The sequence below is a fragment of the Alosa pseudoharengus genome, unplaced genomic scaffold (genome assembly GCF_046254945.1).
Source record: "Alosa pseudoharengus isolate Yale_2024_CS ecotype anadromous, Long Island Sound unplaced genomic scaffold, YU_APseudo_1.1 YU_APseudo_1.1_scf_1, whole genome shotgun sequence".
In the NCBI taxonomy this organism is placed as follows: domain Eukaryota; kingdom Metazoa; phylum Chordata; class Actinopteri; order Clupeiformes; family Clupeidae; genus Alosa; species Alosa pseudoharengus.
In genome coordinates, this window is record NW_027468564.1 from 52,347,681 (window position 1) to 52,371,521 (window position 23,841).

At 45.4% G+C, this 23,841-nt stretch overlaps 1 protein-coding gene across 1 annotated transcript; it reads right to left on the bottom strand.

Moving 5' to 3' along the window:
- Nucleotides 1-3,316: 3,316 nt before the first annotated feature.
- On the bottom strand, nt 3,317-23,699 carry ppp1r12c (protein phosphatase 1, regulatory subunit 12C). The gene is made up of 19 exons (XM_076292586.1): nt 23,063-23,699; nt 22,176-22,350; nt 21,442-21,572; nt 20,706-20,824; nt 18,169-18,328; nt 14,249-14,393; nt 13,182-13,256; nt 12,171-12,372; nt 11,388-11,455; nt 9,808-9,938; nt 9,141-9,228; nt 8,901-9,018; nt 8,306-8,424; nt 7,129-7,178; nt 6,994-7,033; nt 5,819-5,923; nt 5,188-5,238; nt 4,794-4,844; nt 3,317-4,681 (listed from the first exon to the last, which is right to left on the bottom strand). The coding sequence occupies exons 1-19, from the start codon at nt 23,290-23,292 to the stop codon at nt 4,595-4,597; spliced, it is 2,145 nt and encodes a 714-aa protein (XP_076148701.1). The 5' UTR covers nt 23,293-23,699; the 3' UTR covers nt 3,317-4,594.
- Nucleotides 23,700-23,841: the final 142 nt, after the last annotated feature.

Here is a 23,841-nt window from a genome sequence, read left to right on the forward strand (position 1 = left end):
AAAGGCAAAGTCAGAGAGAGAGCAAAGAGAGAGAGAGAGAGAGAGAGGTGTAGGATACAAGAGGGAGAGAGAGAGGTACACAAAAATGGTCAGTTGCTGTATGCATTAATCCATTTAGACTCCACATGATAATTACATCAGACATTGTTCATTGTCACACTACTCCCTTTCACACACACACACACATGCACACACGCATGTACACACACACACACACACACGCGCACGCACGCACGCACACACACACACACACACATATATACAGAGTACAATATTAATTCCAAACCATCACAATTCCAGTGACCTTGCTGAGACAGATCTTGCACATAATTGAGACCTGAAAAAAAGTGTGCACAGGTATCCTAAATGTGTCCTAAAAGCATAGAAATAATATTCCTTATGTAAACCATAGCCAATATGTTCATTTAAATGAATTCTGGTGCAAAGTAAGTGCTAGCCGAACAGAGAGAATTTCAAATCACATTTTTTTTAGGTTAATTAACAAATACAAGTGGCAAAATGAACTGATCATGATTAGCCTAAAAAATACAGCAGACTAGGCTATTTCTGCAGTCCATCCTCCCGCAAGATATGGCTAATAATTAAAATCAAGTCAATAATTAATAATCTTATATAATCACCCCACTGTACCTACCTTAAAGTTATCAGTCGACTGTAAGAAGCCTTTAAACATGCCTATTCGTTTGCACCTCTCAAATGGTGTAGGCTAGTGTGTGCACACCAATAACATTAGGCTACCGCCTATGCATCATGACGTATTGGTTCTTCAAAAACGAAACAGAAAGTAGGCTAAATAGCAACATTTCTCCACAGAAGGCGTGACATCCATCTGACTTATTTTCCTATAACAAATACTTATGGAATGCCATAAGAAACAATAACACAAAAATGGGAAAAACCATGTTGTGTTGGAAAAACAGGAATGGAGAATGTAAATAGTGTTGACTGGCTATGGCCTTTAGAACCTCTACGTTACGTCACCGCCACTATTATGTTTGGCAAATAAAAATAAAAATGGGTCTGCTCCTGTCAGTTAGTTTCCATTTCCTAGGCAAGGGATGTAACCTTTCTTTTACAGTCTATGGATGTCACGCCTTCTGTGGAGAAATGTTGCTATTTAGCCTACTTTCTGTTTCGTTTTTGAAGAACCAATACGTCATGATGCATAGGCCGCCTAATGTTATTGGTGTGCAAGTTGTATTTTTTAAAATTATTATTTTAAATCTTGGACGTGCATTATTTGCATGTTTGCTCTGCTTTCTTCTATTTTTGCCCTTTTTATTGATTCAATGTGATATCAGACCTAACAGTATTGAAGCCACAACTGCACCCTAAACTAAGCTACTAAGACACCTTTTTTGCATGCAGTGACCAATTGCGCAGGAAGTCGTATTCGTAGTAGTAGCCTACCATTCAGGCTATTAAAAATGCACGCATGTTTTCGTTTGTTTGGGGGACAGACCTTCGTTTCCAGTTTTCGGAGCCTGCTGTCTACAGAGACGGGATTTGTTCTGTTTGTTTTACAGGCCTACGGAATGGGTGATGAAATGATTGCTGAATGTGACAAAAATGTTATTTGCTTGAAATTGCGTACGATCGCTGATTGTAGGCTACCTTATGTTCTTATTTCCCCAGTTGCTCCTTTCCTCATTCAACCATGCCACCTTCTCCCTGCCCAATTGGGATCATTGCGTGCTCTCCCTCACCCATCGGATAATGCACCAAAAAATTCGAAACATTACCAGTAAAAAATAAAAAAAAACTTGCATGAACTAGTTATACTAGAAACTAGAACTAGACAAATCACTTGTAAACCCTGCTGTAGGCCTAGGCTACACAGTGCAGTGTTCTGCAGACTGACTCGCTGTCACCAAAAATGTTTATTTCGTCTCGGCTGTAAACATAATATAGCCTACATAGGTGAACATGTTGGGCTCTTACCAGAATTACACAATATGTTTTTCCACATCTCTGAGACCAGTTGAAGCAGTTTCATGTCTCTGTTGCTAAGTTTCGGGGGGTCAGGCAAGATTACCTGAAGCTAATTGAACAGGAAAAATCTTCCTTAAATGACAAAAAAAACATCATCTTGTTCACATCTTTCACATGCCTCTTTGTTTTGCAGGTGCAAGGAAATAAATATGATCCTTATGGAATATGATCTCCCACTTCCTCTAATTACCTCATGGCCTCTCCTCTGTCATGTTCTCCATTCTCATCTCATCTCACAACTGCACTGTCACCTCTGCTCTTTCCTTCTATCTATAGTAAATGGATATTATGGTCAATCAGTCTACAGTTGTGAAAATGCCGATATACGGCGTGTCATGAGTTTGGCACCCATTAGGCTGAGTTTGGTGACTGTCTGCTCTCTCCCTTCACTACGCAGTTGGTGGTGCCTTCACAGTTTTCTCTTTATATGGGACTAGGAGTGTGTTTGTCAGGGCATGAATGTCAGTGTGAGAAATATTCAAAATATCATTTTTGTGACACCTGACCTGACACCCAATATCACGCCACGTGTAGGCTACCTTAAGTAAGAGGAAAAACCTTCCATAAATGACAAACCATCATTTAGTTCACACCTTTCAAATGCCTCCTTGTTTTGCAAGGAAATAAATCCTCATAAAATATTATCGCCCTCTTGAAAGAGAATGCTGCTTTTCATGTGCAGAGGTTCTCAAACTCTTTTGAGCTAAGGTACACCAAAGGTCAAACCAACACACGCAGGCAGACTTCTGGTCATTGATTATTGAAGTGTATGTCACATACATTATTGAGGCTAAAACAGGAGTGTTCAGTCTTATGCCCATACTTGTTCCATAAACATACAGTGTTCATGAGCAGAGACCACATATGCATATGATGACTTTGCTGGTTATAGATCTGAAGCCTATTGGGCTGAAACAACCCCTTTATGACTACCTACTATAACCATGTCATTGATGCGTTTCAAAATACCCCTCTAGCCTACTCCAGAAGCTAGTACAAAATTCCATGGCACACCAGTTGAGAACCACTGGCCTGGTGCAACAAAACTACATAAAATATAGTTTGTTACGCTCGATAGCCTATCCCGAATGTATTTGGGGGAAATTCAAACTGACAGCATGCATAAATGTAATGAAATTGCGGCTTAGTAGGTGATGCTCATTTATAGAGCCTTTCATGGAATTGTCATGCGTTCTATTACTGACATCAAAGGTGTGCCTAAAATAGGCCTATGTCTGAGAATTAGTAAAGTAGCAGTCCAGACTCATTTAAATTTGAAATGAAGGTTTGTTTAACAGAACAGTTTACACAGATATTTTTTTTTTATTTTGCATCTTCAAAATGTTCACGTTTCATATATGGGAATGAGATGACTGAGAAACTGACACATTTCTGTTATAGCACTATCCTGTCCTTTGACAGTCTTTCTTTATCTAAGCAAAATAGAAATATTAAAACAGATATGTAGAAAGGCACATTTCGTTTTTTTTTTCTTTCAAAATACATTTTGGCATGCATTCGCTTAAAAATAACAACAAAAGAAAAGGGCGGTAAACGTTCAGATCGACTCGACCCATTGTGTGTGGAGCGCCACATGAGCCATAGTCACAGTATTAGCACTCTGTTCTCCTCCTGAAGGGGAAAAAATCAAATAAAAACATGAGACCACTAAACCGTTGGCAGAGAACAAGTCCCCTCTGAGAGATTATATACACAACATAAATAACATTCACCGACAGAGTGGAGAAACCATGCAACGTGCCAGTTTGGTCCAGCTGACGACGGACGCGGTCAGCTTGGGCACAGTGTTGACCTAAACTTGTCTCCTGAGAATCACCCTGGCGACACTCCCCACCTTTTCCCCATGGAGACACGCTGAAGTACACAGGAATGGGCGTACATTGTTTTTGGCACATGTAAGTTTTTTGTTTGTTTTTTTTTTTGTCTTTTTGTTTTTACACAATGATAATATCGCAACCATGTCTCCTTGTCATTTGTTTTCTCTTTCAGTGCTAAAAAACCTGACATCATCCAGGAAGGACCATCAAGGTACAGTAGGTAGGCTGACTTGAGCATACACTTTTGTGGTAATCGAAGAAGAGCCGGTGGCAAGACGACCTAAAAGCAATTTATACCAGTACAAAAATAAGCCGTAACCTTAAACTTAACCAGGGCTACTCCCATCAAGAAGTTAGGAAAACATCTGAAGCACAGTGCATTTAAAAGCAGAAAAAACAAAACAAAAATAAAATAAAAACATAAACAGCAAAAACAGAACAAAAGCACCCTGCAAATTCCAAATTGTGCCCTACTGCACAGAGGAGGCTGTGCAGCTTATAGCTTGGATAACAGTAGTTTTTTTTTTCCATATAACTTTTCCCCACATTAAGGGATTGAGAGAAACTTAACCGAGATCGAGATTATGTGCTATGATGTCAGTGCGTGTACAGAGAGAGAGAGATGGGCATTGTCGCTGGGGTCACAGAGGTCATCTGCCCCTTGCCCCCGCATGCAGATGAGGGGCATGCTGGCTCTCATTGCTCACAGCAGAAAAAAAAACCCAACCCTAACGTGGGTGGGCTCATCTGGAGAGCTTGCTGATGACGCGGATGAGCGCTGCGTTCTCGTCTTTCAGTCTCTGGTTGTCTGAACGGAGATCCACCAGGACCTGTGGGATGGGGGGGGGGGGGGGAGTAGGCAGCGCATCAGAAAGACCTGTGGTGTATTTTCCCATAAGCAATACAAATAAATGAAATCAGACTCAAACATCAGCTAGATACCTTTAGCTCATCCTCCAGCTCTGCTGCCTTCCTCTGCAGGACTTTCTTCTCCTGAAATGACGAGAGAGAGAGAGAGAGAGAGAGAGAGAGAGAGAGAGAGAGAGAGAGAGAGAGAGAAAAAGAGAGAGGGGGGAGAGACAGACAGACAGACAGACAGACAGAGAGAGGGGGGGGGAGAGGGGAGGAGAGAAAAAGAGAGAGCGAGAGAGGGGGGGTGGGGGACAGACAGAGAGACAGACAGACAGAGAGAGAGAGAGAAAAGAAGAACACAACATTAGATACAGGGCCCACAGCTCTGGCTCCTACTGGCCCGGTGACATGACACCTGCAGCTCAGGGGCGGGGAGAGGGGGGGGTCAGTGGGAGGAGGGACGAGGTCAAAAGTGGGAACTCACAAACTGCTCCAGCTCCAGCAGGGCAGGCCGTTCAGAACCGTTCTCTTGACTCTGGCATGGACACACGGACCGACGGACACACGGACACACACACACAAACACAACACCGATGATGTTAATATCGTGCACCACAGATGAACACCGATCAGCATTCTCTCTGCACGCACGGGGAGAGAACGCTGCCTGGTGCAGGCACATGCAACAGCTGACCAGAGGTTGCATGACCATGCGTGACCCGTCATGTGTGATTCATCATCTCAGAGGGATCCCTTTCATGCACTTAGGTCATGAGGACAGAGCTGCGGGTGGAGAGGAGAGACGGACTTGGGTGTCCCACGGCCCTAGACCAGACTAGACTAATGACTAATGACTAGTGCTCCTAGAAAACCCACACCTTGGAAACACTGAAAATTCTCTCCCTTTCGTCCTCATTCACCTGTTTTACCAGCTGCAGCTGCGCTTTCATTTGCACCCCCGCCCCCCTCCAATCTCCCTCTTCTTACATCCTGCCCTCTGTCATACACCCCCCCCCCCAGCTCATCTTCCTCTCCCTTCTCCTCTTCCTCTTGACATCTTTCAAACCTCACCCCTCGCTCATCTCCCCTCTCCTCCTCCTCCTCCTCCTCCTCACCTGTCGCAGTCGCTCCAGCTCCACCTTGCTCTCGCTGAGCCGCAGCTGCGTCTCCTGCAGCTTGTCACGCAGCAGCGCGTTCTCCTCCAGCACCTCCGAGTACAGCTAGCAGGACACAGGAAGCAACACACACACACACACACACACACACACACACACACAGTTTCACAAGTGTTGCCTAGATCCAGCTTCTCACTTAAGCAATAGCTGACACAGATAAAAAGGTGTTGGGTTTTCTTGTGAAATCACCCTTGATCTTGTGAAGACACCAAGTAATAAAAAGCCCCTTTCCCCAACTGAACCGGAGCAGGGCTGCCAAATGGCAGCGCAGAATGTCTATGCGCTCATTAAAGGAGAACTACTTATTAATTACTTATTAATTAATACACCGGCCCACTGGCTCATTTGCGTGGGTTTGTGTGCTGGACCCCAGCATGTTGAAGCAGAGGGCAGTCATTTGAGCTTTCAGGAGTATCTCTGGGATGAAAAACGGGGACAACGCAGAGATCTGTGGATGTATGAGTGAGGGAGAATGAAGACTCCTACGTGTATGAGAGGACAGCCCTGAGACTGGTGCGTGTATGAGTGGACAGCCCTGAGACTGTTGTTTATGAGTGGACAGCCCTGAGACTGCTGTTTATGAGTGGACAGCCCTGAGACTGCTGTTTATGAGTGGACAGCCCTGAGACTGTTGTTTATGAGTGGACATCCCTGAGACTGCTGTTTATGAGTGGACAGCCCTGAGACTGTTGTTTATGAGTGGACAGCCCTGAGACTGTTGTTTATGAGAGGACAGCCCTGAGACTGTTGTTTATGACTGGACAGCCCTGAGACTGTTGGGTGCCTGAGTGGACAGCCCTGAGACTGTTGTTTATGAGTGGACAGCCCTGAGACTGCTGTTTATGAGAGGACAGCCCTGAGACTGCTGTTTATGAGAGGACAGCCCTGAGACTGTTGGGTGCCTGAGGGGACAGTCCTGAGACCAGTATGTATATGATGGGACAGCCCTGAGACCGTTGGGTGTATTAGTGGACAGCCCTGAGACCGTTGGGTGTATTAGTGGACAGCCCTGAGAGCGTTGGGTGTATGAGTGGACAGCCCTGAGACTGTTGGGTGTATTAGTAGACAGCCCTGAGACTGTACGGTCTGTATCAGCGAAGGCGAGGGACACTCACCACCCTGTAGTCCGTCGAGGAGTCCTCTGACTGCGGCTCACTGTAGAGGAGACCACAGAGTGACCCATTAGCACACACACACACACACACAGTCATGGCACAAGACCTCACAGAGAAATAAACCAATAGACTTACAGGGCTGTATGGCCTGGGAGGGTATCTTCACTGGGATCAGCATCTTCTGTCTGTAAACACACAAGCCGAACAATGAGCGGGTAGTTCCTTTAAAGGAAAAGTTTGGTGTGATATTGAAACATGATACCGAGTGTGAACCTTTGTCTCATAGCTCATCTCAGCTTTTCCCCTGCACTCCGAAATCTGGCGCTAGTTAGCCGATGCTACCAACAGGTTTTCAATGGGGGTGCCTCGGGCATCGGGCTAGCCATGCAAATAAATCACTGTTTTACACCGTTTACGAGGCTCAAAGTATCTCCACACTTCAGTGGTAGACTTCCGAGGGCCGTGAGGCCCGTGACATTTAAAACGAGACATTGAGAAAAACCACTGGCAGTTTATTTACGCCGCCATCTTGAATTTAGTTACGTTAAGTCGAGCGACGAGTACGAATGAACAGGTATGATAAGGGATCAGATTCCAAAAATAATTCCGTGGAAATGCATGGATTCCAGTTGCTTCCAGAGGAATGTCATGTGTGGGCTGATTGTCCTCGAGGGGACAATGCGTGGGTTGGTCCGGGACACGGAGGTTAACTGGTATCCTCTTGCATTTCATCCAATATTAGGCACATACCTAGGTTAGGGACTCTGGTGTGGGCAGCATGTAATTTCATCCAATATTAGGCACATACCTAGGTTAGGGACTCTGGTCTGGGCAGCTGGTCTGGGCAGCATGTAATTTCATCCAATATTAGGCACATACCTAGGTTAGGGACTCTGGTCTGGGCAGCATGTAATTTCATCCAATATTAGGCACATACCTAGGTTAGGGACTCTGGTCTGGGCAGCATATAATTTCCCTAAACTTGTTTTGAGCTTGTTGCCAGGCTATGACTTCCTAACAGTGACCTTACCCTGTAAGTTCGTAGCATCGACAACTGGCAGCTTAGGACATGTCCACAAACTGACTGTCAGTGGGCTACGGCTAGCAGGGCTATCAAAAAGAAAATCTAAACAGCTGTCAAAATTCTGCTCCACATCAGCTGTGATAGGCTTGCTGTGTGGTGTAGGAGATGCTTTATGTACCCTTGAGTGTCAAAGCTGTATTATCACTGAGAATATCTGAATCCATCCTGTAAGAAATTTGTCAATTCAAATAAAGAATTCAAGTGTGTATGTGTATGTGTGTGCATCACCTCTCCAGTGAGCTGGACCACTCCGGTGGAGCGTCTCTCCCTCCTCTCCCTTTTCCTGCGCTCCCTGGAGGCCAGGCGGTTATCTCCCTCTGGCGCCCCCTGGTTGACTGAGTCTGTGTCTGCAGCAGAGGCAACAACAGAGCCAGACATCACCAGCCGGACGTCAGAACTCCCCACAGGGAGACGGTCATCCGCTCATATGCTAAAAAATATGCTGCGGTGTTTCAATATTATTTTCATTAGAATAACCTTGCCATTTTGTATGTTAGGAGACGTTCATTCTTTTATCCAACCAACATTAACTGTATCTCTGATAGCAATGAACCGTCACGCTGGGTCTTCAAATTATATGTCACCAATGAATAACTGAGTAATCAGAAAAATAAGAATATTTTATAAATGCTGAGATATGACTGGACAGACACCATCTTAAATCCTCCCTTCCTGTCTAAGACATGCTGTTGTGTGAGGAGCCCGTTTGTGTGGAAACACTGCCACCTATCCACTGAGCAGAGACACTACAGAACCCTATTCACAGGCACTGAAGCAATCACTTGACATCAGTCAGTTTGGAGTGGAGACCCTCTCTCCTCACCTCTCTCTGCCGGCGTCACCGTGACGATGGGGCTGACCGGCTGGACGCTGCGGGGGGGTTCTGAGCTGCGGGGAACGATGGTCCGCTCTGCCTCCTTCAGGTCGGTGAGCGTCACCCCCTGTTAATCAGACCACAAACAACGGCAATTGAGTTTAACCCTACCCAGCGCGATATGGATATAAAATAACTGGTACTTCATAGTACATTTAAAAAGTAAACAAACTAAAAAAACAACTGGACCTGTGTGGAGCGCCTGGACTGGCGCATGAGGCGGGAGCGGGCCTTCCTCTGGGACTCGGACTCCTCGTCACGGGCCGGCGCCTGGAACCTGGACAGAGGACGACACCACACACACCCTCCGTCTGACATCGGTCTGGTAGCTCAGCACTGAAGTCTCTCACAGTATACAGTGGGCCTCATTAGCTCTGTATCACTGGACCGTTACAACTACAACAGTAACCTGGACTGGAGCACACAGTGCAAAGGAGCTACCGTGTCTCATGTGTGAATCCCCACCAGATAGATTAGGTTGTCTACTGTTCATTTAGCTCATTTAACTAATGCTGATAGCTTGTAACACTCTAGATGCCACAGTCTGTATATTACTTAACACATTAAGATGTGCCTCATATGTCACATTGTGGAAGTGCTTGCAGGTAAGTTGTGTGGCATTTCATAGCATTTTTTGGGAGTGTATCTAAATTCTTCTGCTTGCCATTTTTTTGTTTTTGTTCTTTATTTCACTAATTATTTGCTTCCTGTTTTGCCTGCACATAACTATTCTGCACCCTCCAACCCTGGACAGGGAAGCATAGGCCCACTAGTCAACGCACAATGAGGATATTCCAACACATATTTATCTCTTTATTATTCTCTAAGGGTCCACTGGGTGGCGCTGGTGTCTTACTTGCGGCCTTCGGCTACGGCGTTGCTGGGGCTCTCGGCGGGAGACTCTCGCTTCTGCGGGGTGGGCTGAACCCGCGCCGTCCGGCTGGACAAGTCCTGGTCCTTCTCATCCGACTCCTTCTCGTCGGCCGTCTGCACAGCAACAAGAAGAGCAAGAAAAACAACAGGACGCATTCAGTGAGGTTCGGCTTCAGGGAAAGTCGTCATTTCTTTTTTTCTTCCTAAAGAATTTCCTTTACTGCAGTAGCTCATTTTGCCAGAGCCAGAGGTGTCTCTGACAAGCCTGCCACTGAAAAGCAGTCCAGGACAAACCGTTAAAAAGTAAACATATCTCTTTAGAAATAAGATACCGTACAGGGCTCCAGACTAACTTGTTGCATTGGTTGCACTGGTGCGCCTAACTTTTTTATTTAGGTGCACCAGCACAAAATTTAGGTGCACCCAAATTTTTCATCGCGGCACCTTTAAAATCACAATTTCAAGGTCCCCTTTTTATTGCTCTCCATATACATTCCGTGTCTGAGCTGTTGTCAGAGCATGGACCAGGAATGACAGTATTGATTTGATTTGGGGCCTCCACCACCTTGACGACATCAGTAATATTGAATACTGTGATCATTCACATCAGTGTCAATGTTATTACAGTGGTGGTGTGTAGGTCGAATTGAGTGCCTGTCACTTTAAGAGGAACGCCAAAGTAGCTTTCATTCTCATGGTTTTAGGCTAGAGGAAAATAGTCGTGCATCATCCAAAGATATATGGATGCAATTCATTATGTTTTCTATGTCATTTGATAAAATAAATGTTCAAAAAACTAACAAGTCAAAGAAAATATTTATGGGATTATAGAAGAGATAAGTGTCTTGCAATGTTAATTTCTATGATTTTGTTGAAATCATCACTACATTAATGATAGACATGACACGTGTCGTGAGCTAACAGTTACCTAGAAGGAACTATCAAGATGTAAACGTTTGCCAATAGGTTGTGTTGCTTATTTCGGAAAACTCAACAGTAGGCCTAAATTAACTAAATTCCATAGCCTAGGCAACACAAACTTGAGGTGTAGGTCAAAATCAACATCGCTACGACAACGACAGCTGTGTGCGTGTGAGGAGAAAAGACACATAGGCTACGGGAAAAGCACGACTGTCATTCTTAAATGTAGGCTATATCGATACTAATACAATTAGGTATTGTGAGGTTTCTAATTTCAGGGTATTGCGATACTTTTGCAGTATTGGTGCACCATGCACCACTAGTCAAAGTAGAACAACCGCTTAGTTCGTGGAGAGACAGCAGATGCGAGTAAAGTCTAGGCGCTCAACCTTATGACATTAGGTGCTCCAGTGCGACCCAGGAAAATTTTTAGTCACACCCTTAAAGATTTTGGTCGCATTTGCGACCAAATTGGTTGCAATCTGGAGCCCTGCCGTATGTTTCATGAATACATCTGCCAGCTGTGACTAAAACCTGACTGCCAGGAACACTACAGAGAGTGTTGAATTCAACACAGGTGAAAAGCTCTGTGGCACTCCGTGGTCTGGTGTGTGCGTGTGTAATGTGCGCATGGTGCCTCACCTTTTCAGCAGGGCTAGTGGTAGAGGTAGTAATACTTTCACTGTCTGGACTGGACACAGTGGAACTCTCTGCAACACACAAATATCACACGTCACAATATTTTACATCCACATTCACACTGATCGGATGTTGCACATGTGCTTAGAAACAGAAAACAAACAAACAAAAACATTTAATCATATAAACAAGACAAAAAAAAGGGATACGATAATCCTCTATTCTTTGGTTTATGGAAGTATTCTACTGTATTTGTTTACACAAATACCTTTAACCCCAAGTATTCTTGGACCCCTATGAACTTAAAGCATTTGTATACCACTGTAATGAAATGGCTGTGGTTTTCGGCATGACTGAGTATTAGTGAGTGGTTGTGGTAAAGCTGTATGATTCAAGGCAAATGTTTTGAGAGGACTGTGTGATCACAGTTAGTAGAGAGAGGGACAATTTCACAGTTGTTTGGGGTGATCCGTCTGTTTTGAGTGCTGCTGACTATGCTGAATACCTTCACAAAATGGGGTGGGGGGTGAGAAGATCTGCTCAAGCAGAGGACAGACACCCTTCGGCTATTTACAAGGGCATTTATACTTTAATTAAAAAGGAGGCTTCTAGGGAAAAAAAAAAAAAAAAAACCTCTGAAAATTCCAGTTAACTCAACTCAACACTTGAACTCAGAGCAACAGAACACGTGTGCCATTCGCATGCATGTGTACAAAACACTGTGTTTTGGGGGTGAGGAAGAGTGAGGAAGACTCTGAAGGAGCGGAGGGTGGGACTGAGTGCTACCTGGGCTGCTCTCGCGCTCCTCGTTCATGTCCAGGCCTCCAGAGATGCCCCTCTCTTTCGACAGGTCCTGCACGTTTATCTTATCCCTGCTGCTCATCCTGCACACAGACGTCCTGCGTCCAGACGTCTTTTTGCCCCCAGCGTTGGCAGCCGTTGACCCTGGGGGATTCTGTGAGTCATTGTTGGACCTCTCCTCTCGCCACTAGAAAGAGTAAAAAAAAAAAGCATGTGTTATGTACGTATGTTGTGTACACATCACACTGTGTCATTGTTGTGCACACCTGATAAATACACCCACCAAAGAAACACTATGCCAACAAGTGGGGATGATCAATAACCCTTATAAGCCCAGGACAGACACACTGTATAATGTTAATGCAAAAAAAAGAGTGGAAAAAACTAAAAGTTTCACAAGACTGCCAAAATTCAGGAGAGTCAGTTTCTTATTTGTTGTGTCTTTAGAATTAAATCACAATTGTAGGGAGTTTTGTTTCACAACAGAGAACATGTGATACTCCACCTTTAAATTCCATCCTAACCACTAATAGAATTTTGAGGCCATTTTATCCAACTGAATTTGAGTCATCCTGGGACACTAGAGAGGAGCTTTACAATTCATTTGCATCAAAGTATCAGCTCACATCGACTACTTCCTGAAAACAGTGGCCAGCACATCAAAGTATCAGCTCACATCGACTACTTCCTGAAAACAGTGGCCAGCACATCAAAGTATCAGCTCACATCGACTACTTCCTGAAAACAGTGGCCAGCACATTTCCTTGCAACAGTGGACTTGCTAAAAATAGCGTGTTGTCACATGTTAGCCACAGCGGAGGGCGGGCAAAAACACCAAAAGAAAAGAGCAACCGTTAGAGAGAAGTGAAGAAGCGGAAGAGAGAGAGAGAGAGAGAGAGAGAGAGAGAGAGGGGGGAGGGAGGGAGGGAGAGAGAGAGAGAGAGAGAGAGAGAGAGAGGGAGGGAGAGAGAAATAGAGAGAGAGAGAGAGACTCACATTAGCTTGGGTTTGAGACAGCTCCTCCAGCAGTACCGCCACGCTCTCATCAGCGACATCAAAAGGGGTCTGGCCCTAAAAGACACAAACAAACGGAAACAGCGACACACAAACACATACATACACACGCACACAAACACATACATACACACGCACACAAACACATACATACACACGCACACAAACACATACATACACACGCACACAAACACATACATACACACGCACACGAACACATACATACATACACACGCACACGAACACATACATACACACGCACACAAACACATACATACACACGCACACAAACACATACATACACACGCACACAAACACATACATACACACGCACACAAACACATACATACACACGCACACAAACACATACACGCACACGCACACACACACACACAAAATCTTTACTGCCATGCACACAGTAGGTTCTAAAGCCACAATATCATCTCTGCCCTAGTGTTGTTCGCTGCCTACACAGTTTCAAAACCCATGTCTGCACAGAGTGCCTAGCTGCGGCTTCTCGGAAATGGGCCCTGTCTGGTGACGGGGCGCGCTGCCAGACACCTCTGATCAGAACGGGAAAAAACACACAGCCTTCTGCATCTGCAACGCCACCATTTACCTCACGTGCAACATACACATCTCTGCTGCCATTACCGTCGTCCTCAGTCTACCCTTTCCCTCCCTTTACTGATCCCTCGGTGTCTGAATCAACACACTTGTCTAATTCTTCCCCCAAGTATCTGTCAGCCTACACAACTATCTACACTGAACAAATACATGAATCGAAATGCAAGCAATTGAAATGTAATTTCTCCATGCTCTCACAATCCTGCTTCCCTTACCATTCTAATTCTATTCTATCTAAAGTTATTACCAGTTTACTACCTATTGCTGATCGACTGACTGCACATATGAGATTACCGGTATTATTATTATCCATATTAATGACATTTTAGTTACTTTATAGTGTAAAGTTTACCCCATTACCATACAAACATATTCCTCCTCACCCCTCCCCTCCCCACCCAACCCCTGTCCCTGATCCTCACCGCCGCGCTCCGAGCCTCCATGTCACAGAGCTGCTCAGCCAGGATGCGGCAGGCCTCCCCCTGTCCCCAGTGGGCCGCCGCGTGCAGGGGAGTCCAGCCGTCCTTGTCCACCGCCGACACATCCAGCCCGCACTGACACAGCAGCCTGGGGGGGGGACACAGCAGAGGGAGGGGGTCAGAGGGGGACAGGGGGGCACAGCAGAGGGAGGGGGACAGGGGGGGACGGGGGGGGGCGCGGCCGGGGCGAACGGAGAGCACCACAGAGACCCAAAGGGTCACCATACATCATGATCACGGCTACAGATCTGCTCTCTGGTCACCATACATCATGATCACGGCTACAGATCTGCTCTCTGGTCACCATACATCATGATCACGGCTACAGATCTGCTCTCTGGTCACCATACATCATGATCACGGCTACAGATCTGCTCTCTGGTCACCATACATCATGATCACGGCTACAGATCTGCTCTCTGGTCACCATACATCATGATCACGGCTACAGATCTGCTCTCTGGTCACCATACATCATGATCACGGCTACAGATCTGCTCTCTGGTCACCATACATCATGATCACGGCTACAGATCTGCTCTCTGGTCACCATACATCATGATCACGGCTACAGATCTGGGGCCTGTACTACGAAGCGGGGTTACTGGCTTATCTGGGTAACTTCAAGAGTAACTTGATCACGTGTGGCGTAAGTTCCCGATTAACCCGTACTACGAAAGGTAGATAAGTTTTAACCGAGGTATGCTGCCATGGCAATTTACGCTGCATCTCAAACCTGCTCCGAGCAGGTTATGTTCTTGGTTAACTCGAGGTTTCCGTTAACCACACCCTTTATAAGTACCACCCCTCTACTAACAATTCGAGACTATGTCGGCGTACCTGGATATATATATATATATATATATTCTCTCTATGAAGATATAGATGGTCAGTCGAGGGAATTCGTTATCTTTGTCAGATGATTTAGGCAGAAGTCTCCAATGTCACCCGTCATAGCAATGCCCTTACGTGGACATTCATGTTTTCCATCTAATCGGTGATGCTGAACATCTGAGCAAGAATACTGTATGTCCGAAAATAAATCGGACATAGGCCTAGCTTAGCCTACAGTATGCTGAACATCTGAGCAAGAATAGCCTAAAATAAATCGGACATAGCCTAGGCCTAATAAATTAAAATCACCAAACAACCATCAAACTTGTTAAATTGAATGTGATATTACTGTACCCTGCACATAAAGGCTACATATTTCCACAGCACCAGAATTCGACCGAATGCCTCCCTCAACCCCTTCCACAATCGGCCTTCCACTATTATTTGCGATGGCCAACTCCTCTGCTACTGTAAAACACTCCTTACAGTAGCATAGTGTTCAAAGACACCTTTTTCTTGTTAGCTGTAAAACAGAGGCCAAGTGAAGGCTATAAGCATACTAGGCCTACATGTTTTCATAATTAAGAAATATTAATGCAAGCTATAACTATATAAACCTACTATTCTGAATAATGTGTTTGTGTTTCATTTTCACCTGCTGCCATGTGCGTTTGGCAATGGTGTTGCATCTGAAATGTTCACAGGACTAGGCATACACTAAATCAGTCAATGGGGGCTACTTAAACATTCAATTATCCTATTACTGTAATCTATGCCACTTCTAAATTGTGTTGCATCTGTAGGCATTTCTATGAACTCAAAATAGGCAATTTAATTATTTTGACTCATTTCAGACATTCCGCAAGCTATTAGTCCTCCGTAACACATATTTGAAGAACATGTGGAAATAAAACTTTTTCTTTTAGGCATAGGCTACCCGATCTGCAATACGTTGCCAACAGCCTTGCCTTGCTTTGTTCACTGCCGACGTATTTGATTTTTGTCGTAGAGTGGGTTTTAATTCCTCATAACTTGGCATAATAATTGTCCTCATCCGTAAAATAAGGTGATCGCGTCATCATTGAAAGTGGTGACTTGCGCTGCAACCCGCCCCTTTTATGTGAACGCGCACAAACTCCAATTAGGTTAACCCCGGCTCAACAAATCAACTTCATAATCAGCGTCGTAGTACCGATTAACACCACTAAAGATAACCAGGTTTTGTCAACCTTATTTTTAACAAAGTAACTCTGGGTTACATGTGGGTAGGTTAAGCTCCCTTCGCAGTACAGGCCCTTGCTCTCTGGTCACCAAACATCATGATCACAGCACTCAGCACTCTGCAGAGCTGCTCTCTGGTCACCATACACAGTGACCATCACCGTCAGTGAGTGTCAGCCACACAGTCAAGATCTGTATGACCATCAGTGAGTGTCCACATCCCATTCAAAAGACACTGATTATTTCACCTTCCACTAAATAAAACACAGCCAAGACTACAACACACCACAATAAACACACCACATTACAGTATCTGCCAGGCTGTCGAATACATCTATCCCATGCTGTGGCAGCACACTGGTTGGCTTGGGGTAACTGCGTCTGTAGGTGGTGACTACTGTTAGAGTGTTGGAGGGGGGAGGAGGACTGGGAGAACCCTCTGAGCACGGATGGAGGGGGTATACTCATTTCCTCAGGAACTTTCTCTCGCTCCAAAACTGCAGGATGTAAACAGCGTCTATTCTTAGCCACGCGCCTCGAAGAGAAGTGTCGCAATCTAGGCGAGCGCGACAGTGGCGTTATCTTATTCGAGTGCCACGCCTCAACGGATTCATTGTGGTGTGTGTGTGTGTGTGTGTGTGTGTGTGTGTGTGTGTGTGTGAGATACACTCGGCCGCCTCTCCCAGCACTGCACTGGCCTCAGCAGTAGGACACTTTACACTGTCTCCCCAACTAGAAAACTCCAGGGACCAACTAACGAAACTCATAACTAAGGCCTGACAACAATTGCAGCGAGTAGTTATTTCCGAGAGGCATTAATAATAGCACATCCTGAGCGAAAACAGCAGGGTTTCCTGTGAGCCGGACCACACCTTGTGTCAGGCCTCCACACTGTGAGGACCACTGTGCTCTGTGACACGCAACATGGCAGGCTATGTGCTACTAGGCACGATCTCATTTTGCTTATTCAATAGCATGCGCACGACCCAATCATGCTTGGGTCTGTCTGTTCACAAATGAGGAAGTTCTCTGTGAATGAATTCCTTTTCCGTTAAACCTCAACAAACAAAGATAACCATTCAACTTCCATCATGTTCCTCTAGATGTTAAAAATGACCACCACTGCTGCTAATTACTCAATCCTTTTATGTTTGACTGTGCTCTGGTCTTAGCACATTTGAATGTTGAATAACATATCTGCCTGGCCAGCCTCCAACTCCGAAGCCGGTTTCCAAAAATCACACTCTCTTATCCAGCTTGGTGCCGTCTTTAAACGATCACAGACAAAAGAGAATGGTACAGCTTTTTGTACACAACCAATGGCGGTACTGATAGCGTCAGCATGACACACAGATGTGTATTTTCGTTGAAACTGAGTCAACTGCATTTAAATCCTTCATGTTACAAGAAAGTGTTTTTTGTACTTCTGAAAGGGTTTAATGTAGCAACATGCCCCTTTGAAATCAAAAGTGCTTTGACAGGGTTCAGACCAATTCTCATTGCACTGTGCACTCTGCACTGCGTCAATACCGGAATCATTGCAAATAACGGCATCATCGCTTATTCTGACGCCGAAGCCTGTCCCGTGGTATCATGCATGTCAGAGCAGGAATAGAAAAACTCTCCACTCAAGTGGTTCTCAGCAGCCACACATGTAAATACCAGGGGTGACACGACAGGAAGGGGTCAGAGGTCTGAAGAATCCTCCACTTAGAGAGAGAGAACAACGATTGTATGGGGCAGGGGATGAGAGGGGCTGGGGATGAGAACGGAAGGGGTGGGAGAGGACAGGACCGGGAGCTGCTCACTTGATGGCCTCCAGGTAGCCCTTGGCGGCGGCCACGTGCAGGGCAGTGGCACCGGTCCTGGGGTTGTGGACGTCCGCGGGCAGGCCCTCCGTCAGCCACTGGCGAGCGTCGCCCATGATCTGCTCCTCCTCCGCGCGCTTGGCTGCAACAAGGTCCACTCCTGAAAAGAGAGAACATTTTAATGACCTTTAGTTCACAGAATATATATGGCAGAAAAAGAAAATCCGGTCCATATCGCCAGTCCCCCTAAGCTTGTTAATGGTCACCTTTGCCCCTCCGTGACTAAGTGAGTCTGCGTACTAGAGGCATTTCAAAAGACATGTTTCAGCCAGCGGCGTTCCTCAGGTGTGATATGTAATGATATGTAAGTAGGCGATTCAAAAAGGCATGATAGAGGGGCAAGTGTGTCCACTCTTAACACTCTGCCCAAATATGTCCACATGATCATTTTGTGTTTGCTGTTACTCGATCACCGTCCTTGCTCCCAACAAGCATTTTAAAAAAAATATATAGCTACCATGTCAAGACCTTGCCTATCTTGGTTAGCTTTCAGGGAGGATTTTAGGAAGCTCAACCTGGGCTGTCCCTCCAAATAAATTGGAAAGAGAGTAAAGGACATATCACTATATTAAGGAAGTAGGCCAGTAGCTAAGCTCACAAATTGAGCGCTGGGGAAGGAGAGAAAGCGTTCTCAAGCTATCAGTGTCGACAACTTTAATGTGTTGCTCCAACATTCCAAACATTCTTGTGGCAAACTGTTCAGTGGTCAGGTGTCAACATGTAGCCTGGTGTCAGAGGACGCAAACATGGTCATGTACAGAGCACTACAATTAGAGCCGCATCATCTTCTCTCTGTCCCCAGCGTCACCTGGACGTAAAGCTTATCTGAGTCTAGATAATATAGTCTACAAAGCATAACACACTACAAAAAACACACACACACACACACACACACACACACACACACACACACACACACACACACACACACACACACACACACACACACACACACACACACACACACACACACACACACACACACACACACACACACACACACACACACACACACACACACACACACACACACACACACACACACACACACACACACACACACACACACACACACACACACACACACACACACACACACACCAGAGTTGGCCAAACATGGCATTTAAGGGCCAGGACAATCTTATCTGAACTGGTGAGCATGTTTTACCATGTGACAAAAGGATCTGTAGTCTGTGGAGGCTCATGATCCCATGATTCCATAACGCAAATACATCACAATATCATCTACGTGCACACATCACCGCTAATACATCACAATATACTCTATGTACACACATCACTGCTACTACAAACCCACCAAAATAATGCTTCACCAATAGAGTCCCCCTTACTACCATTTTCATCTACCTAGCGATGATCAAAGGTAACAGATGGTGTTTTGGCTTTAGTTACAATGTAATTGCTCTGCATTCTTTAAGCAGGTGGTAGTAGTAGTACTAGTAATAGTAGTAGAAGCTTTAAATAGTTTAAGAATAAAATGGGCCCCACGGATGCTATGGATGTTGTTGTGTGTGTCTGTCATGTCGTCCGCACAGCTAAGGGCACGATATGCAGCGTATCTGAGCACGGAGACAGGAGCAGAACTGGGCTGTTCTTCAAGAGACACACACACAGTAACGCGCTGCATGTGATGGCACCATAACAAACACGGTGCTGAGTGAATCCTTCATCTCGTTTTAACTCTATCTGTTGTTCTTAATGTAATGTACCAAACCACAATGACACCTGTGTGTGTGTGTGTGTGTGTGTGTGTGTGTGTGTGTGTGTGTGTGTGTGTGTGTGTGTGTGTGTGTGTGTGTGTGTGTGTGTGTGTGTGTGTGTGTGTGTGTGTGTGTGTGTGTGTGTGTGTGTGTGTGTGTGTGTGTGTGTGTGTGTGTGTGTGTGTGTGTGTGTGTGTGTGTGTGTGTGTGTGTGTGTGTGTGAGTATGTGAGAGTGTGTGTGTGTGGGGGGTTCCACTTACATGGAACATTCCCCATGTGACACTTGCATGGAACATTACCCTACATTTTTGGGGTTATGGTTATGTAGAGCAAAGGCAAAGCCGTGGGTAGGAGGCGAAGCGTGTGGCAACAGAGAAGTCTTCATTGCACCCACACTCCACAGCCAGACCAACTCAATTGAAAAACCACTATGGGTTGGGCTGCATTGCATTACTAATAAGGTAACAAACCATTAAATATCAGTCAAAATCCAGCCTTTCTGCAAAGACACCCTCCATGTTTGGTGAGAGCCTGGTGTAGGTGTTTGGACATGTAGGTTAAGTGCTCTATGCAGAGATGTGTGTAAATAGACCGACTGCTTTTGAGTGGATGGACTCTGCTTCTGTATGTGTGTGAGTGGATGGACTCTGCTTCTGCGTGTGTGTAAATGAACTGACTCTGTTTCTGCGTGTGTGTGTGTGTGTGAGTGGACTGACCCTGTCTCTGCGTGTGTGTGTGTGTGTGAGTGGACTGACCCTGTCTCTGCGTGTGGTCCTGCAGTAGCGTCTCCGTGGCCTCGTCCTCGGCGATGTCCAGGGGCACGTCTCCGTCACAGTTCACAGCACTCAACGACGCACCCTGATCCAGCAGGAATCTGCAAAAAACACACAAAGGATGTAGACGCTCTCAGGACCAACCAGGTAGTTTTGTAGCCTTGGAATCACTGAACATTTCTTGCCTTAACCAAAATCCCGCTTTTACTTTTGTACCACAACCCCAGATAGTTTCACTATGTTTACAATCTCTAAAGGAGGGATCACACTGGACTTAACAAAGCGGCAGCGGTGAAGTGTAACACAATGTTCAGCCCATCATTTCTATCTTGTTTCTAAGCTAAGGTCTACGCTCTATTGCCTTAACTGACCATTGACAACCTTTACGTTACACTTTGAAAGTTGAACCAAGTTCAACGCTCAAATTGTTTCATGCTAGCGTAATGCTGTCGCTCAACTGTTCCGCTGCCGGTCTGTTCTGCTGCTTGCCGTTGGTCAATGTGATCCCTACCTAATGCCTCACAGGAGGACATACAGAGTCATTTTTGAAACATAAGATAATAGACACTGAGATCATAATTTTTTCCCCCCAATTTCTAAATTTAACCATAACCACGGAGATATAAATCAATAACAGACGTTATAAGTCTGTAAACACCACCCATAAACACTACACAGCAGGCATTTCAGCTCTATGTCTCTACTGTCCACAACATACTCAGTGATCTCCAGGTTCCCACAGCTGGCGGCGACGTGCAGTGGCGTCCATCCCTCGCTGTCCACCTGGTTCACGTTGGCGCCCTGGAGCAGGAGGAAAGCCACCACCTCCATGCTGCCGTCGATGCACGCCTGTGGTGAAGCACCGGACGTCAGCACACTCGGGCCTCATGCAGGTTAAAAAGCACTGTGGCTACACACTAGACTTTAGTGAGGCATTGTTTGCAAAAACACACGGATGGATATATGAACACAAGTGGTTAGATAAATAGGTTGGGGAGACAAATCAGACAGATGGGGTGACATGCTGGATAGCTGCGGTCAAGGGAATAAACACTTGAAGCTTCTTGAAGGCAAATTTGTTGTAGATCAACAACTTATAGACAACTGTGAATAATCTGTTTTGACTCTTGCAGTAGAATTCAAATGCTAAGATGATAGTAGGGACCAAGGAGAAGACTGTCTCTCCATGTTTTTTTTTCCCTGCCTTTTTTTTGCTCATACCATACCTAAACACATCTATTCATATCCAGGGGACTATCTGATTAGAGCGATCAGGTGAGTAAGATTAGGCCAGGAACAAAATCCAACAGGAGAGTTAGCTCTACAGAGGGAGGGCTGGTTGGCAAGCTGCAGGAGTAGAAATCACAGCCCTCACACCTCCCAGTACGCTTTCAAAGGTACTAAAGACATGAGCTGGATATCATGACTCAGTGAAACTCAGCAATAACCGACCTGGTGTAAGGCGGTGATTCCATCGGCATTGGAGCAGTTGACGATGCCTCCATTGATCTCCGGGTCCACGATCTGTAGCACTTCGGCCTCTTTCAGCATCTCCCCAGCCTCCTCCGTGTCACCGCTGGCACAGACAGCCAAGAACTCGGCCGTTCTCTCAAAGCGAACTCTTCGCCTGGGGAAGCCATGATGTAATATGTTCGTGCGAAATCAGCTGAGGTCACGGTATAACAGGTCCATCTGAACTCTATGCAGAATAATGCTGATCTCTGACACTAGAATTCACCCTGTCCTGTATTCTGCAAAGTCCAAGTAACAGGAACACAACACTCCACGCCTGTCTTTTGGCAAGGCTGGACTTGTGACAGAAAGTTAAACCTTTACTCTGTAAATACGTACTTATGTCAATTAAATTATTATACATAACTTCTTGTTCTATCACGCCAATTTAAATAAATGAGGTCAGCACCTGACCTGAAGAGATTAACTAAGGACCTAGGTTTCAAACTGTGGCTCACTACTTGCATCCTCATATCTGACAAATCTTGAGCCGTCGACATGTTTGAAATGTCGAAGGCTTGCAGTCATAACAGTGTGACAGCGTCAATAACGACCATTATGTTTTCTCCTTTTCAAATAAATTACACGTATCTGCACGACGGATTAAGTAGCAGAGCAACAGCCGCTAACTCTTTAACTTAGAATCTACAGTGTGTAACGTTGGGTTAGCTTGTGTTCTAACGACAGGGACGTTAACATTGAAGTTATCAGCTAGCTAGGAGTGCTAGCTAGCTGGCTAACTAGCTACCTGCAACAGTAACCTCGGAACTTCATTCCACTGATTCAACAGTAAATTGACTGTGAGATACTTGTTTTATTTATCTTACCTTCGTTTCATAGTTTGCTTTGTTGACCCTTGGTGTTCTACGGTGGTAGATCCGTTTCCATCCGCATCTTGAGATCCCTCCGATTCCTCAACGCCTACGGCCTCCGATTCACCCGAGTCCACAACATCTCCTCGCCACCGCTGTCTGGGTACTGGTGGTTCTCTGTCTGTACTTGATCCGGACCATCGTTTTAGTTGTTCCCGACGTTTAGCTTTCGCCATGTCCCCCATTATTCCCTTGAAAACCCTTTAACTTATAAAAATGTTCACTCGGACACACCCTCCATGTGTACTGTTTATAATCAGTTTACCACTTCCTTGACTGAAGCTGAAGTTCTTTCGTCATTTCCTGTCCATTATGAGGAAGCAGTCAAATCTCAAAACGCTTCTCTCAAAGCTTGCTCAGAAATGTTTGAAAATCACCCTCCCGAAGTTTTGTCTCATAATGCCCGGCATACTAAAAGCTACATAATGTAACACGGCAAATGAGACAGTGGACTTTAAAGTGTAGTGACTCTCTAGGCTATCCAGCCAGGATGAATATGTCCTGTTGCTATTATGGGTGTTTTGGAGCAGTCTGGTTTCAGTGGCAAAGGTTATTTCATGTTATGACACACTTTTGCGCTCCGGGCAAGATGCATCGCGTTCCTAAAAAAGCGGATCTGGGTAGGAACCAGAGCGGTACACACACGAACTGTATCAGACGTCGACGTTCTCCCCTCCGGTCCATGCGGTGGCAGTAAAGTGTCAATAGATAGTTTGCCAACCGCTCTGAACCAA